At 57.3% G+C, this 22039-nt stretch overlaps 2 protein-coding genes across 4 annotated transcripts; one reads left to right on the top strand and one right to left on the bottom strand.

Moving 5' to 3' along the window:
• The first annotated feature begins 378 nt into the window (after positions 1-378).
• Positions 379-5664, top strand: Arsa (arylsulfatase A). Of its 2 annotated transcripts, XM_047551564.1 has the most exons (9): positions 379-672; positions 785-1036; positions 1169-1409; positions 1523-1741; positions 1816-1985; positions 2304-2428; positions 2510-2637; positions 2836-2938; positions 3036-5664. In XM_047551564.1, exons 2-9 carry the CDS (start codon positions 819-821, stop codon positions 3353-3355), a joined length of 1524 nt encoding a protein of 507 aa, XP_047407520.1. In that variant the 5' UTR covers positions 379-672; positions 785-818; the 3' UTR covers positions 3356-5664. The 2 variants fall into 2 exon arrangements, with proteins under 2 accessions (XP_047407520.1, XP_047407521.1); XM_047551565.1 differs by lacking the exon at positions 379-672 and having other exon boundaries at positions 900-1036; positions 1306-1409.
• Positions 5665-12313: 6649 nt separating this feature from the next.
• Positions 12314-22037, bottom strand: Mapk8ip2 (mitogen-activated protein kinase 8 interacting protein 2). Of its 2 annotated transcripts, none has more exons than XM_047551092.1 (12): positions 21777-22037; positions 20913-21018; positions 19342-19623; positions 19117-19210; positions 17797-19020; positions 17381-17456; positions 17098-17270; positions 16897-17018; positions 16152-16259; positions 15928-15998; positions 13281-13379; positions 12314-13124 (listed from the first exon to the last, which is right to left on the bottom strand). In XM_047551092.1, exons 1-12 carry the CDS (start codon positions 21839-21841, stop codon positions 13052-13054), a joined length of 2493 nt encoding a protein of 830 aa, XP_047407048.1. In that variant the 5' UTR covers positions 21842-22037; the 3' UTR covers positions 12314-13051. The 2 variants fall into 2 exon arrangements, with proteins under 2 accessions (XP_047407048.1, XP_047407049.1); XM_047551093.1 differs by having other exon boundaries at positions 16909-17018; positions 21777-22036.
• Positions 22038-22039: the final 2 nt, after the last annotated feature.

Below are 22039 nucleotides of genomic sequence, written 5' to 3'. Positions count from 1 at the left end.
ACCAGCGGCAACCCGACCCCTCCTCACCACCCGGCCCGCCCCGGCCCCGCCCCGGCCCCGCCCCGGCCCTTCCCCAGACCACCCCCCGACTGCCCCGCCCCGCCCCCGCCCAGGCTCCGCCCCTTTCCCGAGCCCTCCGGCACCCGGGACGCGGCCCCTCCCCGGCCCTGCCTCCGCCCCCGCCCAGGCTCCGCCCCTTTCCCGAGCCCTCCGGCCCACGGGACGCGGCCCCTCCCCGGCCCCGCCTCCGCCCCGTTCCCCTCTCCCCAACCTCGCCCTCCTCTGCCCTCGGTGGCTCCCCACACCCGCCCCGCGCCGGGCCGGGCCCCACCCCCGCCAAGAAATTCCGCCTTGGCTCCGCCCACCTCCAAGCCCTGCCCACCAACTCCCAGCTCCGCCCACCGGCCGATCTCGCGTGGCCGAGGGTCACGGGACCACCGGGAGGCTTGAGGCCGAAGCGCCCGCGAGGGCCCCGCCCCGCCCCTCCTGGGCTCGGAACCGCCTTCGCCCCGCCGCGCCTGAGGCAGCGGGTCCGCAGCGTCATGTGACTCCTGCCGCGACCCGAGCCTGGGCTGGGGCCTCTGGGCGAACAGGGCCCGATACCCAAGCGTCAGTCCGAAGGTTCCTGGCTCTGCGGGTTAGCTCTGCAGGCCGCGTCTGCTGCGTTGTCAGGTTCGCTGAAGTCGAGTCGGGAAATGGGTCAGGGTCCCTGAGGGTGGTGGCGAGTCCGGGCCTGGGGTCGCTGGGAAGAGCCCGCTGGGACCAGTGTGCCTTCCTCCCCAAGGCTCTGTGGACCCAGGCCTAGCTGCCCCTGTGCTATGGAAGCAGTGTGGGCCCTCTGGCTGGCCTTGGCTGCAGGCCTGGCCGCCGACAACCCACCTAACATTGTGCTCATCTTTGCTGATGACCTGGGCTATGGGGATCTGGGCGCCTACGGGCACCCTAGTTCCACCACCCCCAACCTGGACCAGCTGGCGGCAGGGGGACTGCGGTTCACAGACTTCTACGTGCCGGCGCCTCTCTGCACACCCTCCAGGTGCGTCGGCCCCCACCCCGCCCGTCCTCTCCTCCGGGCCCACGGTGGATTGCCCATGGTTCCCCTCCCTTTCTCCACTCCCACTTCTGTTCAGCTCTCTTCAGGTCATGGACTCTCCGACCTGTCTTACAGGGCTGCCCTCCTCACTGGCCGGCACCCTGTTCGGATGGGCATGTACCCTGGAGTCCTGGAACCCGGCTCCCGGGGAGGCCTGCCCCTGGAAGAGGTGACCCTGGCTGAGATCCTGACCTCCAGTGGCTACCTTACAGGGATGGCCGGCAAGTGGCACCTTGGGGTGGGACCAGAAGGGGCCTTCCTGCCTACTAATCAGGGCTTCCGTCGATTCCTGGGCATCCCGTACTCCCATGACCAGGTACAAACCCCAGGGCCCTCAGCCTCCCCCCACCCTCCCCTAAACCTCAAACACTTGACCTTCTCCCAGCCCCACCGCATAACCCAGACCCCTGACTGGAGTTGTGTTCTCAGGGCCCCTGCCAGAACCTGACCTGCTTCCCACCAGCCACCCCATGTCACGGTGGCTGTAATCAGGGCCTAGTTCCTATCCCACTGCTGGCCAACCTGTCTGTGGAGGCACAGCCCCCCTGGCTGCCTGGACTAGAGGCCCACTATGTGGCTTTTGCCCGAGACCTCATGTCTGATGCCCAGCGCCAAGACCGTCCGTTCTTCCTCTACTATGCCTCCCATGTGAGTGACTGTGGCCTTCCCCTCCCAGCTGACAGCAGCCCCTGTCAAATGCTGACTCCAGTCTTCACCCCCAGCACACCCACTATCCTCAGTTCAGTGGGAAGAGCTTTACAGGGCGCTCAGGTCGTGGGCCATTTGGGGACTCCCTAATGGAGCTGGATGCCGCTGTGGGGGCCCTGATGACCGCCGTGGGGGACCTGGGGCTGCTCGGAGAGACGCTGGTCATCTTTACTGCAGACAATGGGTATGCCAGCCAGGGCAGGGAACACTCATTGCTCAGTCATGCACCAGGGCCTGGGGCGCCTTCTACCTCACTGTTGGTTGAAGACATCATGGGATGAGGGGTCTCAGGAGATGCTGAGCATGTTACAGTAACTCTCAAATTATAGACTGGGGGCCACAGATGCACAGAGATGCTGATCTTGGTAGGCCCGGGCGGGGACAGGAATGTAGTGGCCATTTCTGTGCAAGATGTGCAAATAATAAGTATGGGACTGGTGGTCACCAGGAATGGGTCAAAAGCCATGGGCCACTTGTTGTTGATGACCTTTGTGTGTCCCAGGCCTGAAACCATGCGCATGTCCCGTGGTGGCTGCTCTGGTCTCCTGAGATGTGGAAAGGGGACAACCTTCGAGGGTGGTGTCCGAGTGCCTGCTTTGGCCTTCTGGCCAGGCCACATCGCTCCTGGTCAGTCCTCAGGCCCTCTTCTTGGCCTTATTTCCCCAAACTTGATGGATAACTGAGTAACTGAACAGCTGTCTGTCCCAGGTGTGACCCATGAGCTAGCCAGCTCTCTGGACCTGCTTCCCACCCTGGCAGCCTTGAGTGGGACCTCACTGCCCAACATTACTTTGGATGGCTTTGACCTCAGCCCCCTGCTGCTGGGCACAGGCAAGGTAGGGTTAGTGAGCTCTTGGTCCCATGTGTGTGTTCTCACTTAGAGCCTGTCCCAGGTCTCTTGATGAGTGGCATCTGAGTGGTACCACCTGTCAGATTCCTAGGGGGGCTAGAAGGGATTGTACAGCAAGGCCTAGCACACGGGCTGACACTCTGAGGGACCCGTCCTACCCAGCAACCCTGATTCTTGCCCCCAGAGCCCGCGGCAGTCTCACTTCTTCTATCCTGCCTACCCAGACGAGATCCATGGGGTCTTTGCTGTGCGAAGTGGGAAGTACAAAGCTCACTTCTTCACTCAAGGTAACCCCCTCTCCTTGACTCCTGGCCCTGCTGACCCAGTGTCCCGGAGCCCTGGCCCCTCCTCTTGCCCTGTGTACAAAGCTGACCACCTCCCCAGGTTCTGCCCATAGTGACACCACGGCGGACCCTGCCTGCCATGCCACCAACCCGCTGACTGCTCACGAGCCCCCACTGCTCTATGACCTGTCTAAGGACCCTGGTGAGAACTACAACCTTCTGGAGGGTATGACTGATGTCACACCAGAGGCGTTGCGGGCGATGAAGCGGCTACAGCTGCTCAAGGCCCAGTTTGATGCAGCCATGACCTTTGGTCCTAGCCAGATGGCCCGGGGTCAGGACCCTTCCCTGCAAATCTGCTGCAAGCCCAGATGTATCCCCTATCCAGTCTGTTGCCAATGCCCAGAACTCCAGCCCTGAGGGCACTGACCAAGTGCACAGGGAAGACCCCCAAGGCCAACCTAGAGCCCCTCACCCTGCCCTTGGCATGTGGTGGTTTATCACCATGAGGGCATGTGGAGGAGTTTGTGCCTAATAATGTAATAACACCAACTAAGACTTGCAGGTGTGATGATTGAGCTACTCCTTGTGGTAACTCTGGTACTAATCCCCTGTTACTAATGAAGAAACTGAGGCACAGGGAAGTTCAGGGTCTGGTTCAAGATCACTCAGCCAGAAAGAGGTTGGGCTGGGATTTGAATCCAGGTATCCTGGCTCCGGAAGCTTCTCCCAGTGATCTGTACGTGTCAATACATACGTGTACACATCAGCCCCAAACATGGATACATCCACTCACAGATCAGTAAGTGCTTTTAGGTGGCAGGAACAGGTGGGCAAGCTTGAGGGACAGTGGCCAGAAGCGCCCCAAAGATGCAGAATGCCTGAGAGAGACAAGTTTTCTCGTGGAGAAATGTTCTTAGAGGTGCAGGAGCTGGTGCCTTATTTGTATCAGAAACCTGCTGGAGTCAGGTAACTGCACATTCCAGGTGAGGACAAGGTGCTTAGGGGCCTGCCAGGTCCCGGGAAGGCACATAGCAGCTCCTGAGCCGGCCCCATGGGGCACGTTCACCTCTCAAGCTCTGCATTTCTCCTGCATGCATACTTTTTGTGTCCTGGCTTCAACTTTGATATCTTGTGTTAGCTGTTTCCACAGAGTGAAGTGATTGCGTATGATCATCTATCAGGTCTTGTTTCATCAGATCAGCATGAAATCCTCACTCTTTCACTGGTCCACCCTGCCCCACAGCTCCATTGCACTCCCTTGCCCCCAAGGTATTGGCAGACTGGTAATCCAGCTGTGCTCTGCCTCTACCACTGGCTTCCTCTGTGGAAAGGTACCTTTTTTTTTTTTTTTTTTTTGGTACTCAGGGGTTGAACTCAAGGTCACTTTACCACCGAACTGCTTCCGTTTTATTTTTTATCGTGAGACAGAGCCTCACTAAGTTATATAGGGCCTCACTAAATTGCTGAGGCTGGCCTCAAATTTGCAATCTTCCTGCCTCCACCTCCCACCTCCTGAGTTGCTGGAATTACAGGGGATTACAGACATGTGCTTCTACACTTGGCTGTGATTTTTTACCACCTGCCTGCATGACCAGATGGTATGTCACATGCCAGGTGCTCCTTGGTGTTGGTCACATGAGAACAATACTACCTGGGTGTGCCAGTGCCTTTGCAAGGCAAATGCTCTCTGTTGCCTTACTCATGAATCCTCACTTTTTTTCAATGGTGGTCAAAGACCCCTTGACCTCAAGGAAACAGGCTCTGTCTGATCCAGGAGGGTAGTGACCACTCTGAACCAGTCACAGCCCAGAAATTTGTCAAGAGTCCTGATAGTGAATGTTGGGGTGGGCCTCCAGGTAAGGACCTGGCTATGGCAGTCACTGGCCCTGGATAGACAAGGCATAGCTGCTAAACCAATGTCTCCAGCTGCCTACCTGCAGCACACCAAGCGTAAGAAGATAAAACCTGTCTTTTATTTTCTCATGCTGGATGTCTTACCCTCTTTATAACCCTGGCCTGGTGCAGAGGGCAGCCATTGCCAGTGAACTGTCAGCTACTTGCAGTGAGGAATAGCTTTAGTGAAATGAGCCCTGAACAGGGTGTTGTGGGCACAAGTACCTGTGTGGGTCTGTGGTGTCAGAGCCCTTCCATACGTCCCTATGGCGTCCCTTCACTTACCGTCTGTGTGAGAGGCTGTGCTGATCACACCTCACATCCTGCTGGCTTGGGTGACTCCAGAGGGCCAGCATGCAGTGGTGGGAGCTGGCCGCAGAGGTGCCTAAGCTCACACCGAGGACAGAGCAGCTGGAGGGGACAGCAACTGTATACCGTGTCACAAGGCTGACCCTCCAGATGCCAACACCCAGGCACAACCGCAGACCCCACTCCAGCTCCACATCTCTGGAAGAGCGTGGTCCTACCTCTGCTGTTAATCGTCACCCTATGTGCCGGACAGGCACTGTCAGAGGAGGCCCACCTACTCCCAGAGCTGGCAGTCTGGCACTGACTCCCGGGTGTCAGTGCTTTCACCGTCTCCACCTCTTGTAGGGTGGGGTGTGTGGGTATTGCCTGGGCAGGAACATAGGGATGTTACAGATGTTCCCTGTGTGGGGAAGGAGACGTGAGGCATACATATGAATAAAGTAATCAAACTACACTAAGATTCACAGACTTACTACAGTGTTATATATTCAGTACATCAATAAAAACATTCTGTGATAAATGCTCCAAAGAGAATCTGGTTATGTAAGCATGATCATGAAGTAGGGCTGGGCAAACAGTTGAGCCAGTCAGGGATGCTGGACTGAGAGTCCGGTGTTCAGACCCACCCTCTGCACCCAAGATCTGAGAAGCAGATCCTCCCCACCCCACTGCCCGCTTGTTTCCATCCTTGAACTGCCTGAACCGAATGCACCCCCCTCATACAGGCATGTGCACATGCATGCACAAGTGCACACAAAACATTGCACACTTTCATGCTCACACAAACATACACATTCATAAACACGTATGGCCTCCAAAAAAGTCCACAGTGTCCCCACACTTCCTCTTCTGCTATCGTTGATTTAAAAAAAAAAAAAAAAAAAAAAAAAAAAAAAAAAAAAAAAAAACACCTTTTCCTGCAAGCCTAAGATAATCCATCCACCAGCTGGCAGCTGTCCTCAGGGAGCCCAGTGTCCTCTGAAAGAAGCTAAGAGTGCTAGAACAAAAGCACCTTGGCTCTGATTTCCCCCCAGGTGTGTTAGGAAGGAAGAGGAGATATCCGGAGCAGGGAGTCCACCCACTCCCCTGCACTCCACCCCCCCTTTCTCACGGGCTCTGCTGTCATGCAAGTGACCAGAAGGAGAAGCAAAAGGGACCATTAGAAGCAATGTTTATATTAATCTCTTTATTCTTAATTACAAAAGTAATGTGTACTTACTGAAGCAACCCAGACAGTCCTGCTGACCTCAGTCCAGGCGGCAGGACTGTTGGTGGGTGTCCACACCTACTCGGAGCTTGTGCTCATGCCAATACTGTCGTGACCCTGGGTACTGTGTCCAGCCCTGACCTTAACCCCTCGTGCCTGGATGCTCCTGTTGGATGTCTTCCATCTTTATAACCCTGGCCTGGTGCAGGGAGAGTGCATTTACTTAACCCCTTCCAACTTCTGTGGCCCTTCTCAGGTGGATGCAGCATGCAGGCCCAAGGCACCACCCACTGGTCACCCACAGACTGTTTCCCCTCAGCAGCCTTGTAACCCACTTCCCACTAAGGCAGCTGCAGGAGGAAGGGACTCACAGGAGAGAGACCCCAGGGTCATCCACAATGCCACATTCTCAGATCTTGGAGGAGGGAGCAATTTGGTAGTGACTGATCCAGGAGTCCACGGCAAGAATGGAGACACTCCTCATCTCTCTGCAGGCTAGTGCACTTCGTAGGCCTGCAGTATCCAGAGCCTACCGGCCTCAGGAAGCACCTATGTGGGTGGAGACTTCAACTCAGCCAAGAAGTGGGTCTCCACCTCCCAGCCCTGGCCTGGAGTCAGGGGTGGGCAGGTGCATCTGTGCACAGCAGAGCTGGATACCTGCCCCAGGGGATCATATCCCCTCTCGAGTGGTCCCTGTTCCATCTGCTTTTGACTCCTAACATCCTCCCAGTAAATTTCCTTTTAAGTTACCCAGAGGCGGTTTTTATTGCTAATTGGCACAGGAAGCAGTTAGATACTAACACTGCAGCCTCCTGCAGAAGGAGCTGGACAAACTGGACATGGCCCCTTCTGTCGAGGAACTGAGCTGATGGGGGTTCAGCATAGAAACATGCATTAGTTGTGAGGATCTGCCTGTGCCACTCCTGTCGCCGCTCCCGGGGTGTGCCCTCCTGAGGAAGCTTGTCTGAGCAGCGCTTTCTCTTCTCTGCCACCCTGAATGGATGAGTGCTTGAACCCAGTGTGAGCCAGGCAGTCCAGTCCTGAGGCAGCAGTGGGAGGACATGGGCTGCGGACCTGGGGCTTCTCCAGAGTTCCTTCTATGCCTTCAGCTGACCCGGTAAGCACAAGGCTGCCAGACAGCCCGAGGGACAGTCATGCCCACTCCACATAAAACCTCCAGACCCTGAAGGCCTGGACTGTAGGTCACACACTCCGTGTAGCAGATTCTGTCTGGATGGAGGTTGGGGATTCCACAGAGGTGGGTCTGCAGAGGTGGCATGGGAAAACACACCAGGTAGACACAGGTCCACCTCTCCCACTTGCCCCAAAGGTGCACAAAGGAAACAAGAAAAAGTAAAGCCACATGGCACGGCAACGCACGCCTGTAACCCCAGTGACTCAGGAGACCGAGGCAGGAGGATCATAAGTTCAAGACCAGACTGGGCAACTTAGGGAGAGCTTGTCTCAAAAAAAGGGGGAGTGTTAGGGGCATAGCTTAATGATGAAGCACCCATGGGATCAATCCCCAGTCCAAAAAGAAGGAAAAGGAGGAGAATAAAAAGCAAATTCATCCTGTTGTCTTCAGCTCAAACAACAGCCCAGCTGTTTGGGGAGGCATTATTTCATGTCCATTCTGCAAGGCGATTCGTGTGAGACCATTTCTCCATTCGCAGGTATGAGGGTGCATTGGAGTCAGTACAGGCTGATTCTGGGCTCTGAGACCAGCTCATGGCCCAGGTGCTGCAGGATAGGGGCCAGGATGTGAGCCAACTGAGGTGCTGAATGCTGGGTTTTATGCTGATTCCATAAAACATCACGGGGGTTCTGGCCCAGCACATCAACTCCTGACCCATGCTCACCTGGCACCTGCATATGTCCACACAAAACCTATGTCTGCACCTGCACTCCAGGTGAGACCAGCTCAAGACTGCTACTTCAGGGGTGCAGTGCATTTTGCTGAACACGGAGGCAACATCCCCTCAGGTCCCCTCTTCAGGGGAGCTGTCTACTTCCCCACCACCCTCACTCGCACCAGGGCTCTTTCAGTGCCTGCCTGGTGGGCGGATGGTCTGCATCAGGTTTCCCAAGGACGTGGGGACTGTGGCTCAGCTTTGATGGGTCAGAAGCCTGGGTGGAGGTCCTCTGACTTCAGCTGTGGGTGGGCAGCCCCAGCACCTACTTCTTCCTTCTCTCCTCCGCTCGTGTGTGAGCTGCTCAGGGGCAGAGGGTGCACACCCTGCAGGCAGCCCTCACCCTGTGGGCTGGAGCCAGACCTTCAGGTGAAGGTCTCAGAAAGGCACCAGCCTGGAGGAAGTGCCTCGTTCTTGCCCAACCCTCACTCCAGCTTTGGGTGAGGTTTCTGTGAAGCCAGCTGTCTACCTCTTTCTTTGCTCTTATATTTCCCTCTGCCTGGAAGTTGAGCACAAGGTTTGGTGGTACAGCAGCCTTCATGCAATCATGAGGACAAAGGTCCCTCACTGAAGACACAGGCAACTGAGTACTTCACAGTTACACCTATCACATGATCCATTGGTTGTAAACACATATTTGTTTTACGTTACAGGTTATATTTTCAGATCTGTTTTTGTTTGCTTGTTTGTTTTTAGTATTGGGAATTGAACCCAAGGGCACTCTACCACTGAGCTTCATTCCCAGTACTTTTTATTTCTTGAGACACATTGAAGAGGCTGACCTCAAACTTGTGGTCCTCCTGTCTCAGCACATAATGCTAAAAATAAGACAATTTCATTGCAGAAAAAAGAAAAATCACCCAGCCCCACACCTCGTCACAATGGCCACCCAGCGCCATGCAGGGCACCAACCACTGAAGGCAAGCCTTGCAGAAGACAGGAGTTTACTTAGGAGGGGCCCAGTGTGACCCAGGGGTGGGTGATTCAAACCTGCCTCCCCAAGGATGGGGCTGCGGGTCGGTCTGGGATGAAGACGCGGGTTGTGAGGAGGTGGCGGGAGGTGAGGGCGAGCTAATGGCTGAGCTCCTGTGCGGAGGGCGGTGGCGTCAGCAGGCCGAGGGGTGCCGGCCCTCTGGTGTCAAGAGCTTGCCATCGCACCCCTTCCCAGTCCAAGCGAAGGGCGAGCTTTCAACTGTTCTGAGCTTCTCCAAGTTCCTGAGTAGCACTGCTGCTGCTGCCGGAGCGTGAGGCTTGGCTAAGTGACCTTGGAGCTGGGTGAAAACCGCAAGTCACCGAGGGCAAGTGAGGTCGGGGGTTGTCCAGTTTCCCTCAGCTTCAGCTTTCAGGTCTCCACAGTCGGGCAGAGGTATGATTCTGCATCTGCATATGGACTTTCTCTAGTGCTGTTAACAAAAGTTCTCTGTACCATTACAAAGTTACTAAGCATACTTTTTCATGTCTGTCCAATATTTCAATTAGGTAAAAACACTTCAATTTAGTGAACTCTATAATCAATTTTTGTTTTTTGTTTTGGTGCTGGGGATTGAATACAGGGACATTTTACAATGCTGAGCTACATCCCCAGCCCTTTTTATTTTGCTTAGGATCTCGCTAAGTTGCTAAGGCTCGCCTCAAACTTGTGATCCTCTTGCCTCAGCCTCCAGAGTCACTGGGATTATAGGTGTGTGCCACAATGCCTGGCCCGCTTTCACTGCTTTAAACAAGAATGCAAGGACAGGGGTTGTGGCTCAGTGTAGAGCGCTTGCCTAGTGCATGTGAGGCACTGGGTTTGATCCTCAGCACTGCATAAAAACAAATCAACAAAATAAGGTATTATGTCCATCTGTAACTAAAAATAGTTTTTAAAAAATGCACACTTTTTTTTTTTAATGTGGTACCAGGGATTGAACCCAGAGGCACTTAACCACTAAACCCATTCCCAGCCCTTTTTATATTTTATTTAGAGACAGGGTCTTGCTACGTTGCTGAGGCTCTATTTGAACTTGTGATCCTCCTACCTCAGCTTCCCAAACGCCAGGGATTACAGGAGTGCGCCACCTCACCCAGCTTAACAAACACTTTTGTGTAGAAAACTTTGTATGTAGGATGCTTTCCTTGGGCTGGATTTTCAAACGCCAGTGTTCTGGAGTTGGAGGTGTCCCACGGTGCCCCAAGACCTCCTGCATGAAGCCAGGCTTTACAGCAGCAGGAGCAAGCAATGCCATCCTCATTTCAGCTGGAGGCCCCAGAGCCCCTGTGCCCAGGAGGACGAGGAAGGGCAGCAGGGGTGTGTGACTCAGGCAGGTGAGTGCCCAGAAAACTCAGGCAGAAATGGGGCGGAGGGAGGAAGCATGGGGAGGGGGTCAGGATGGGTTCCACAGGAGCAGAAGCAGAGTTTAGGTGGGACGTGATCCGTGCAAGTGGGCACAAGTAAAGGTGGATTCACAGGTGCCATGGAGGAGGCTGTTTTCCACAGGGTTGAGAGGAAAGTCAAGGTGGTCTGACTCAAGTGGAGAGGGAATTGGTCCAGGCAAGGGACAGACTCAAAGGCGACAGGAGGGAGGAGACCTGCAGCTCAGATGACTGGGGAAAATGTAAAACATAGAACACGAGTCAATCGGGAGGGTGGGAAAAGGTCTCTGGTGAGTTCCCGTGACCGTGGCATCCCGAGAACCACAGCGACCCTCACAGGAAATTCCGCTGAGTACCAACCCCAAGACCCGCTGCCGAGCAGCCTCAGAGGCTGACTGGAGGTGGAAGTCAGTGCACCACACAAGCAGCTCCACACTAGGTCCTGGGAGCCATGGGGCAGGGCAGGGCCAGACACAAGCTGTGGGGTTCAGGAAGCGAAGCTGCAAGGAGGGTGCAAGTGAAGGAGGGAGAGCATGTCCAAGGGCCGACCCACGACAGCTACGAGGGGTGACCAGCAGAAGCCCGAGACTTCCGGGTGGCCGGGCGCAGGGAATGGACCTTGGGAGGATGCAGGCAGACTGGTGCAGGAATTCCGTCCCCCTGAGAAGGTGGGGCGTACCCTGGCAGGACTCTGGCCAGGCTTTCCAATGCACACACACCCAGCGGACACTGCTGGCCAGGAGCATGACTTATGTGCTCTGTCTTCTGGACGTGGGGATGACCACTCACAGGATCGGGAATCTGCAATGCCATGGAACAATTATCTGTTCCCAACCCATGTTTGGGTCAAGATGCCTTCACTCAGAGCTGCTGTGCTGCCACTAACTGAAGTCACACGCGTCGCAACTCACGTGGATCCACCTGTGCTGTCACTCGTCGCATTCACCTGACTCAGATCCACCTGTGCTGTCACTCACTGAAGTCATGTGCACCCGACTCACTCAGGTCCACCTGCCTGCACACTCTGAAGTCTCGCACACCCTGACTGCTTCCTGTTTGTGGCTCACCGAGGCTATTTGTGTAGAGATGTGTCATTTTTACAGGCAGAACTTCTTACTTTTATTTTTTTTTATTTTATTTTTTGCAGTATTGGGTATGGAACCCAGGCCTCACACACACCTGGCAAACACTCTACTCTGCGCCACAACCGGCCCCGAACTTTAGTTTCCTGTAGTAACTTTCAGCACTCCCCTTCCCACTCCGTCCTCCCAGTCTTCATCTGTGGTCCTCGTCCCCCACACCACCTGTGGAATACTGGCCCACCCCTGCGCACACGGCCTTGTGGACGCCTGCTGGGGCACTGGGGATAGAGAAAAAGAGTCGCCTATTTTCTTCTGGCTTTCTTAAGGGGCTTCTTAAATAACAGTGTTCAGATCCGAGGATTCCGTGCCACTTCTCAACCCTCACGTGGGAAGGGTGCAGGGCGCTGTGCCAGTGTCTTCCCTCTCTGGCCTCAGCACCTTCTGGGGCCCATAAGTGTTTGGAGGCCTCCAGATCCATCCCAGGACCCTTCCCAGCCTGACCTCAGAAAGCACTGAAGGGTTCTCTCAACCCCAGGAGCCCCTGGCCTGAAGTCTCCATCTCTACCACCTCGGGCAGTGTCTGGGTGTCCCGCATCTCAGCACCTCTTAGAAACAGCCAGGGTCACACCAAGCAGAGTTTATTGAGGCCATCACAGGGCCCACGTACACAGGGTGCATCGCACACAGGGCAGATACACGCTGAACTGAGGGGGTGTTAGCGGCAAAGCAGATGAGATGGGGCACCTGGCAGGCACCTCCTCCTAGCAGCATGGGGACTTTGGGGTGAGCATCAAGAACCACTCCTGGTTGCCCCGCGGCTCTCTCGGGGACCCTTCCCCACATCCCCCGAGCTTCCTGGGGGTGGGGTGGAGATCCCTCTCTCTCTGTGGTCAAGGATGGAATGATCCCTTGAGATTCACTATAAAAATTAAAATTCCTTTATAAATCACAGGGGAGGGGCAGGAGGGGATCCCTGGGGAGCCTGGCATCATCTGCCACCTCCAGCCTCGCCTTCCTTCACCCCCGAGTTCTGACCCCAGAGTAGAGGGCAAAGGGCAAGGTCTGCAGGCACAAAAAGGGCACAAGACGGAGGAAGGAAAGGGAGGCTGAGGGACAGGACAGAAGAGGGCGTCAGAAAGGATGCATCAGAGGAAAAGTGGGGGGCGCCAGGCTCCACTGCCTCGCAGCCCCCACAGCTGTTCCCTGGGGTTGAGGACAAGAATTCCCAGCCCAGAAACTCCCACGAATTTAAGGTCCCATGTGCCCCCAGTCCTGTCCTTGCCAAAGCCACAGTGGCCTCCAGACACTCCAGTGGTGGCTGCCCTGGAGCGGCGGGGCAGGAGCCAAGGGCGGTGGGCAGCTACTCCAGGTAGATGTCCTCTGTGGGGCAGGCGTACGCCAGGTGCTCCTGGTAGTACTCCAGGAAGGCGCGGCTGCAGGAGAAGCACGGGTCCTCAGCCCCTCCCCAGCCACAGCCACGCCACCGCGCCTTCCCCAGCCCTCCAGCCACGCTGCGCTGCCTCTCAGGGCAAGGCACCCGTTCTCACTGTGGGTATCAAGGCTCACCGGCCCACCTGGGCCCCACTCACCCCACGCTCTGCGCCACCGGCCTCATGGACTCCTGGGACACAAAGACATGGCAGGCGAAGCGGCTCAGCAGGGGGTGCTTAGTGATGAAGCCAAAATAGCTGTGGGGAAGTTGGGGAGGAGCTGTCAGAGCACTGACCCAGCTTCAGGTGCCTCAAAAGATCTGAAAAGAAGAGGCAGGAACTACGGGCTCGAGGGGAGAGCAGAGGACAGGAGAGTGGGGGTCACAGGACGTCAGGATCTGAAGGTAGCTGTCTGGGTCCCAGCACAGCACAGCACTGGGCACCCGAAGGAGCCAGTGCTGAATCAGCACCTTGACCAGGACTTCCAACGTGCAGAGGAGCAAGGCGGCCTCCCTGCACCCTGCCCGGAATCTGGCCAGGACAGATGAGCTGGCTCTGCCTCACTCGGGCCTCTTCTGTGGGCTGTCCAGTCCCACCTCTGGCCCTGCAGACACAGCTCCTTTCCAAGCTCTGACTCTAAACCTCCTGGAGTCCATCTTTTGCTCTGACTGGAGAAAGCACTGTCCTCTAGCCACCTGGGTCACTCATGCCCTTCCTGCACCATCTGTCTCTTCTTCCAGAACACGAGTGACCACTGTTCAGAGGGAGTGGAGGTCAGACCTGCAGTATGAGAATCCAGACCCCCACCCACCTGACCTTGGGCCAGCCCGATCCACTCTCCCATGGATCTGTGGCTCTACCAGAAGGGAAGTCACACAACAGTATCATTTCCAAGGACGATGTGCCTGTTATCCAGATAAGACCTGTCTCAATAATCATGTTGCTAACACTTAAATGTTGCTTACTAATGTTATGAAGGACCATATTAAGCACCTTACATTCTAAACTCACACAAACCTCACAAAAGCCTCATGAGGGGGGCTGGGGAGATAGCTCAGTTGGTAGAGTGCTTCCCTTGTAAGCACAAGGCCCCGGGTTCGATCCCCAGCACCAAAAAAAAAAAAAAAAAAGCCTCATGAGGTAGTGTCCTGATAGAGAGGCAAGCAGAGAGATCAGTGTCTTGATCTAGGACACATGTGGACATGCTGCAGGTAGACAAGGCAGTCTGTGATCTTAACATCCCTGCCTCACCCACACACAGCATGGCCAACACTCCTGATCTTCCTCTTGCTTCACAATGAAGTGAGTTAGCTGTCTACCTAACACCATGTCCTCAGTGCTCCCCTCTGTGAGGGACCAGGCTGGGATCTGAAACAACAAACACGAGACAGGTCTGGTCAAGACAGCAGCTCTCATGCCTCCTCCACTGGCCACCTCCTCACACTGACCCCAAACCCCTGGCCTGACCATCTCTCATGGAACTGCAGCTGGGCCAGTGTCCCGCCTATGACCTAAGCTTGTGGCTCCTACAAAGTCCCACTGAAGAGAAATACGGCTGCTCTTTTTCATCTCCTAACAGTGCCTCCCATCCTTGTGGTCCCAGGGCTGTCCTGCAGTCTGGTCTGGTCCTGGCACTATGTCCTGTCTCTCACAGGACATGGCTGCTTGGCCATCTTCTAGCCAGCAGACAGCCCCCCTCATTCTCTTCACACTAGAGTCCAGTGACACCGGAGACACCCTGACACAGGTGAGCCCCAGCCTGGCAGCACAGAGTCTGCCATGAAGACCCTTCCTCCGTCTCCCTCTAGTCCTTCTGAGCCTGTGGTTGGCTGTCTCTGAGTCCTCCTCTTCTCCCTCTAGGACACTGGGGCAGGGGTCTGTGGCTGGGGAGGGAGCCAGCAGGCCCCAACTGCCCACTGCCCCCGCCATGGCAACTCCTCCTCCCCTTTCTCTGCTCTTCTCACTTTGCCTGGCCATTCTGTCCACCTCACGGTCTCAGTCACCCATCTGTTTCAAAATGAGACCTTTCCCCAGGTCTCCCTCCTGAAGTCTAGACACACTGAGGCTGGTCCCACATCTCCTCTGTGTATGGGTCACTATGCCCATCACCCAAGTGAACATCACCCTCGATCCCCTCCAGCTTAGCCTACAGTCAGTCAGTGCCTGTCCCACCCTAAGTGTCTATGGTATCTGCACACTTCCCATCACGACACGGCACCTGGGTCACTTTGGCAGTATCCTGCTGACAGTACCTGGTCAACCGCCTCTGTACAGCAGTACAGTTAGCTGGTCAACCTGCCCGGGGCACATCCTCCCACAGGATCGTTCTGTGGCCTCATTGGCAGTAGGATGAAGCGTGAGCTCCCCAGCATAGTCAAAAGGGCCTAGGTCTCCACTGAGACGTCCAGCTACTCCTCCATGTCCCACCTGCTCTTCTTACACCAGGCCCCAGAGCCCTGGTGTCCCTCCTAGGGCATCCCACAGCCTTGCCTCAGCTGGCTCCATAACAGGTTGATCCTCTTCGCCACCCTTACCTGCTCATCATCTGAGCTTTGCTTTCCTGAGTCTTATAAGGACTCACCCATCTCTGCAGTTCTTCCCATTGCTGTCCATTCAGATGTCCACCAGACCACCCAAAGATGCTCTGGCAATTCCCCATCTGCGTGTCTGTCTCCCCACCCAGACCAGACAGGAGCCAGGTCTCCTGAGTCCATCTCAGAGTAGGTGCCGCATGGGCACAGGTGGGGACTGGAGCACAGGTAACCTTCAGGGTTTTGGGGGTCCCGGGGGAAGGTGAGGCTCTCACCAGCTGTTGCGGGGGTGACAGCCACAGAATGAGATGTTCTTCATCTGGAAGAAGTGGCTGCAGCGCTGGAACTAGAGCAGACGTGTCCTAAGTTAGGCAAAAGAAGCCGGTGGCCACTGCTAGCCCCCACCTGCTGGACATCCCTGTCGGTCTGCCCCTAGGCCACACCCTCTTACTCCCCTGACCCCAGTCTCTCTCTGATCCCCAGGCTCCCACATCCCCACCTCAGGTCCTCCTCCACTCAGACTCAGCTTGACCCCCCGCAGAGAGATCTCAAGGTCACAGGAGGCAGGAGGGCGTAGGTGGACAGTCAGTTTCCGGGCAGTAGCAATCTGAGGAAAAACGTTGGGGAAAAAGAAGGTCTTAAGGGCCTATCAGGGCCTCTCTCTCTCTCCCATTGGTGAACTATGGTTCTGTTCTTCTTAGATTGTCAGAAGACTCTTCCCAAAGACCCATGAAACAGGATTCTGGAGGATGACAGGGTGGTCTTGTCTCAGGACAAGCCCGTCACTGCTCCGTGCATGTTATCTCCCTCTGTCCCTCTAGCCAGGCTGCTCCTCTTGGCTCCAGTGCCAGAGACCCTGACTTCTGGTTCCTCAATGCTGGTGACCCCTGAATACAGGGTTGGTCTGTCCTGTTTCTTGCCGCCCTCCAACATCAGTTCCAGGCCTGGAAGATGGGCAGACACCGAGCAAATGTCCACTGAGCAAATGAATGACGCCTGGGGAAGGAGCTGTGCAAGCTGGCCTGTGTTCAGATGGGAGGAGCACAGGTTGAAGAGGAGGGGCCAATGGAGCGGTGAACGCCCAGCGAGCCCATGGAGGTTCAGGTAGGTCTGTCTGCTCAGCCTCTGAATCAGAGCCAGGGAAGCCAGCTCTGAGCTGTCCCCACCCCTCCCTGGATGATGCTGGAGGCTTGGAGCAGAGGGAGCTGGTGTGGGCCACTGCATGGGCCTGTGCCCACCCTCACCTCCAGACTGACCTTCTGCATGGCTGCACACAGGATGCCGTTGCCCTGGTGACACGGCACCTCCACAGAGCCGAGGAACTGCACATCAAAGCGATCCACCCAGCAGGGGCTCCGCTTGCTCCCTGGGGGTCACACAGGCAAGGTCAGGGGGTGACAGAGAGTCTGTGGAGACAAGCTGCTGCTGGTGGAAGGGGGCCTCACCCAGCAGGTCCTTGGCAGGGCCGGGCACCGCGTGGGCGTAGAAGGCAGGGAACACACCGCGCTCCCCAGTGCGCATGTTGAGGCCCCGGCACCAGAAGTCATCCTCCTCAGCCTCCACCAACACTGGGTCATCCACATCCAGCTCCAGCTCATCAGGGTGGCGAGGGATGAACCTAAAGTCAGGGGAGAGGCACTGAGGCAGGGCAGGCCTGCTGGGTTATGCTTCATGTGTCCAGTCTGCAGACTGAGGCTACGGATCACCAACAGCAAGGGGAAACTATACCTGAAGACAGCCCGGTGGGTCTGCTCTCTCTCCTCTCCATTGATCAGACAGGAAAAAAGGCCAAAGGACTCAGTGCCTGAGAGACAGAGGAGGCAGAGATGCAGAGGCAGACTCAGGGAAAGGGGAGCACCGGTGGGCCTGGCCTTGGGCTGCAGCCAAGTCCCCTCTTCCAACAGGCCACTGTGGATGTCCTGAGTCAGAGAGGAAGAGAAAACCAGCCCACCAGGGGCTGAGGCAGAGCAGACCCTCCCCAACTCCCTGCCCAAAGACAGGGCTGGGAAGGACCAGCCCCACATCCTGGGATAGCGGGCAGCCCTTGCCCCAGGAACAATTGGGTGTTTGGGCACCAGATGGGACCTGGGCCAAGAAGACGTGACTTCTCCTCTGGGCTGCCCCTTCCCCCGCCTTCCACTCACTGGAGGATCTGGATGTGCTGTTGACAAAGACATTGAGGAACTTCTTGGAGAAGGTGAGGTCAGGGCTGTCTGGAGAGGCATCCCCAGGGACCTGATCACGGCCTAGCAGTGCAGCCCCCGCCTCCTCCTCGCTGGCCTCGCCGCTGCTGTCCTCTGCGCTGTCACCGCCCAGGCCAGCGCAGCGACGCAGGCTCACCAGCTCCAGCTGTGTGTGCTCGTCCACCACCAGCGTGTACTTGACTGCATCGTAGACCAGCGAGGCGTCCAGTGGTGCTGTGGAGCTGGTGCCCCTGGCCCCTGGGGGCCCCATGCTGTCCTCAGCATCCTCGTCGTCCTCGTCCTCCTCGTCCTCCTCCTCCGAGCAGGCGGCTGAGCAGGCACGGCCAGGGCGTGAGGTACGGCCAGGTGTGGCCCACAGCGGTGTGATGGTGTCCCGCGTGGGGTTGCTGAGGAAGAGGCAGGGCCCAGGCTGCGCGGTGCCAGGTCGAGGTGCTGCGGGGGCGGGCGGTGGTGGCCCGCACAGGGTCTCCATGTCCACCAATTCCACGCCTGGCCCCACCGCCACCTCGGGGTCCTGGGAGTCCTCAATGGCCCTCCCGGCTGGCGACAGAGGCTCCCCAGGCAGGCGCTGCGCGGGAGACAGGCACTGGCCAGGACAGCGGATGGGAGAGGAGCCCTCGGAGATCATGCGGCTCACCAGATTGCTGAGCAGCCAGGGCGAGTCGGCATCCTCGCTGAGGTCTGGCTCAGATTCGGACCCCGACTCGTATTCGCTGTTGGTGTCATCAGGGCCGACGGGCAGGAAGGCCGGGCGGCGGGGGGGCTCGGGCTCGGGCTCGGGCTCGGGCTCTGAGGCGGGTGAGGAGGCCTCCTCGATGGAGTTGGTGAGGTGTGAGGAGCGGCCACTGCTGCTACTGCCACCGTCACTGCTCAGCTCTAGCTCGGTCTCAGAGATGGACGAGATCATACGCCCCAGGCGCGGGCCACTGGCTTCCTCCAAGTCAGAACCAGGGGAGGACAGCTCCTGGCTGCTGCGACGTCCCCCGTGGTCCCCGCTGGAACGGCTTCTCAGGTCAGCCTCTATGCCAGGATCCGAGGAGGGTGAGGCTCCACCTGGTGCTGGGGGCTCCGGGGGCCGGTTCCCTTCATGGTCACAACCAGGACACACCAGGGGCTGCTCTTCACAGAGCCCCTCTTCAGTGGGTGGGAGGGAGCCAGGGCGCTCTGTGGGGCAAGGGTATGTGTGGACCAGTCCTCCTTCCAGCAGGCAGCTGCTCCTCCCTCCCTCCACCCACCCCTGCAGCACCTGCCACCCCTCACCTCCAAGGGGTTCCTGGGTCTGAGAGCACAGCATTGTCTCCTGCCAGGAGGCTGGGGGCGCTGGGGCAAAGCCTCCATTGTTATTCAGGGAGTCCTGGGGACAAGAAAGCAGCTGAGAAGAAGCTCTAGTTTCCAGGGGTGGGAGGGACTTGCTGCCATGGAGTGCAGAAACTCAGGTGCTATGAACCAGGCTCAGCTCTGGGATGCTATGAGTCAGGACCTCACCTGGGCTCCCAGAGAAGTTAGGTGAAGTGTGGTGGGCCGGTGCTTGTGGGGCTCCTCCAGGGAAGGGGAAGGGATAAGGGGTTTCTGGGCAGGTGCCTCTGATTCAGGTCCTCCTCCCTCCTTGCATTCCCCATCTCCCTCTTCCTCCTCCTCTTCTTCTTCTTCCTCTTCCTCCTCTTCCTCCTCTTCTTCATTGTCATCAATCATCTCAAACTCCTGGAAGTCATCCTGGAAGGAGCAGATGGGGTGCGGCTGCTCTGAGCGTCCCAGGGAGAGACTGTCCTGTAGAAGGAGGCAGATGGGCAAGGCTCGGTCAGAGTGCGACAGTGACCTGGGTCCCAAGTGCCGAGAGAGGGGAGAGCGGGGAGAAGTCACTGGAGAGCTCCTTCCAGCTCACTCTGGCCCCCACCAACACAGTGATGTTTTTAAAGATCTGCTAAAGATGCACAGGGATTGCTCTATTTCTTGAGAAAGTTTCTAATTCCTGAGACAGAGTGACATATTTTCAGAGTGCCCCCAACCCACCCTCTAAAACCTCATCTCAGCCAAAACCCTGTCACATTTAACGCTGGCACTCTGTTTCCTTCATAGCATCCCCACCCCACTTGCTTCGTAGCATTTTAACAAGTTCACAATCACTGTACATGGTTTTTGGTCTGTCTCCTCCACCAAACTACAAGCCCCGCCAGGGCAGGATACACCCACATTGTGCACTGGTACACCCAGCCAGGGAATAGCACCTTGGGCTCAGTGGATGTTCAGTTAAGTAGCAAAAGAATGCATAAATGAAGAGACAGCCTGCACTAGAGTATTCACCAAGTTTGCACCAACACCAGCGTCTCTGGCAGTCAATCCTTCTGCCAGCAATTCCTCTTCTCCATCCCTCCTACCTACCCCATCTGCCTGGCTATGGCGAACCTCAGGGTATGATTGACATTTCTTCTGAAAATTCTCCCTGATTCCTCAGTCTGTATCAGGTATCCTTCCCTGTCATCAAACCTTGAGTCCCAGTGGGAATCTGGCTGGTGACACTTGGGTAGCTGTTGTTTCCTACATGTCCTTCTCCACTGCTAGGGTGCAAGCCCCCCAAGGGCAGTTGTCCTATTCCACTCCCAGGACCTGGAAGCTCAGCTGTTGCTCAGAGTGAATGAAAACAGAAACATGGAGACAGGAGGACCAGGAGAAGGAAAAAAAAAAAAAAAAAAAAAGAATTCAAGGGTAGATCTTGAGAAAGACAGATGGAGGCAGCAGAGGTGGGACAGAACCAGGAGGGGAAGGAGTTATAAGGGTGGATCTTTGTGGGAAGTAATATGGGGACAGAGGGCACCTGAGTGAAGGCAACCTCCCCTCTGTTGGCCCTGCATAGCACTGGGTCTCCGGTATGCTAGGAAGACAATATTGATGCTGAGGAAGCCCTAAGGTCAAAGTGGCTAAAAGGCAGGGGTCATCAGAGGATGTCCTGTGCCAAGGCTGAACTCAGAGTCACCCCCACCCCAAGCAAAGGCAAGGCAGAGCCCAAGCAAGGCCCTACGGTTCCGTTCAGGTTCTTTGCTCCCAGCCCTTTCCCCCACCTTCTCGCAGTGGTCCGAATCGTAGCTGAGGCCCAGTCCACAGTCATCGGTGATCTCAGACAGGTCTTCGTCGTCAAATTCTTCCAGGCTTATGTCCTGGGGAGGCCTGGGGAGGAGGCCCAGGTCAGGAAGCCACCAACCCTGGACGCCCCAGCTGGAAGGTGATACTGAAGAAGGATGAGGGAGACCTCCAGCTCCTAGGCCCCAACTCCCAGGTCCACACCCTGCTGTCATCTTGACCCCAAGCTCTGCTCTCCAGGGGACGTGGGAGCCAAGCCACCCCTCCCCCTCTCCGCTCCTCACTCGGCTCCAGGGCCCAGTGGGTCACAGCCTCAGCCTCGGGGGAGTCGGCCTGAGCCAGGAGGAGGGGGAGGGGAAGCTGAAAGCGCAGCAGTGGGAGAGGGAGGGGTCCAGCGTGCTCTGCAGGCAGGTCTGCACCTGCAGGTCCACTCCCCCGTCACCCCAACCTTCCTCCAGGGTCCAGGTTTGATTTCAACTCTTTCCCTGTCTGGGACCTCTGGGCTGGGCCTGGGCCTCCAAGGCGGCAGCCCAGCAAGGCCACAAGGACACTGCTAGGCACAGACCCTGCGCCAGCATCCCGCCTGGTGGGCTGTCCTCTCCGAGGGTCAGTCCAGAGACCCAGCCTTGACCGATCGGCTGGGCCGGCTGCCGCAGCATCCGCGGGAACCGGGGGCACAGGCGCGAGCCGAGGGGCTCGGCGGGTGGGGGATGGGCGGCCCGCGAGGCCTGGGACCCGGAGGGCCGGGCCCGCGGCGGTGGGGGGCCGGCCGGGGCGCCGGGGCGCCCGAGCCGAGGGCGACGGAGGGCGCCGGCCCGCGAGGGCCCGGGGCGCCGGGTGCGTACCTGCAGCCCGGCGGCGACAGCGAGTGGAAGGTGGAGAGAGAAAACATCTCCGCGCGATCCGCCATCTTCCCGGGAAAGGCCGTCCGGCTGCGCGGGGGAGGGGGGAGGCCGCCGCGCGCCCTTGCGCTCCGCGGGGCTCGCGCTCCCGCTCGCCGCGTGACACGCCCTGCGACACCCGCCCGCGGCACACCTCGCCGCCCTGCCAGGACACCGCGGCAGCCAGCGCCGCGCCGCAGGGGAGGGAGCCGGGCGCGGCGGGGCGG

Source organism: Sciurus carolinensis, chromosome 4 (genome assembly GCF_902686445.1).
Source record: "Sciurus carolinensis chromosome 4, mSciCar1.2, whole genome shotgun sequence".
NCBI classification, from domain to species: Eukaryota; Metazoa; Chordata; class Mammalia; order Rodentia; family Sciuridae; genus Sciurus; species Sciurus carolinensis.
The sequence above is the reverse complement of the archived record's forward strand: the minus strand, read 5'-3'. Positions and strand labels throughout refer to the sequence as shown.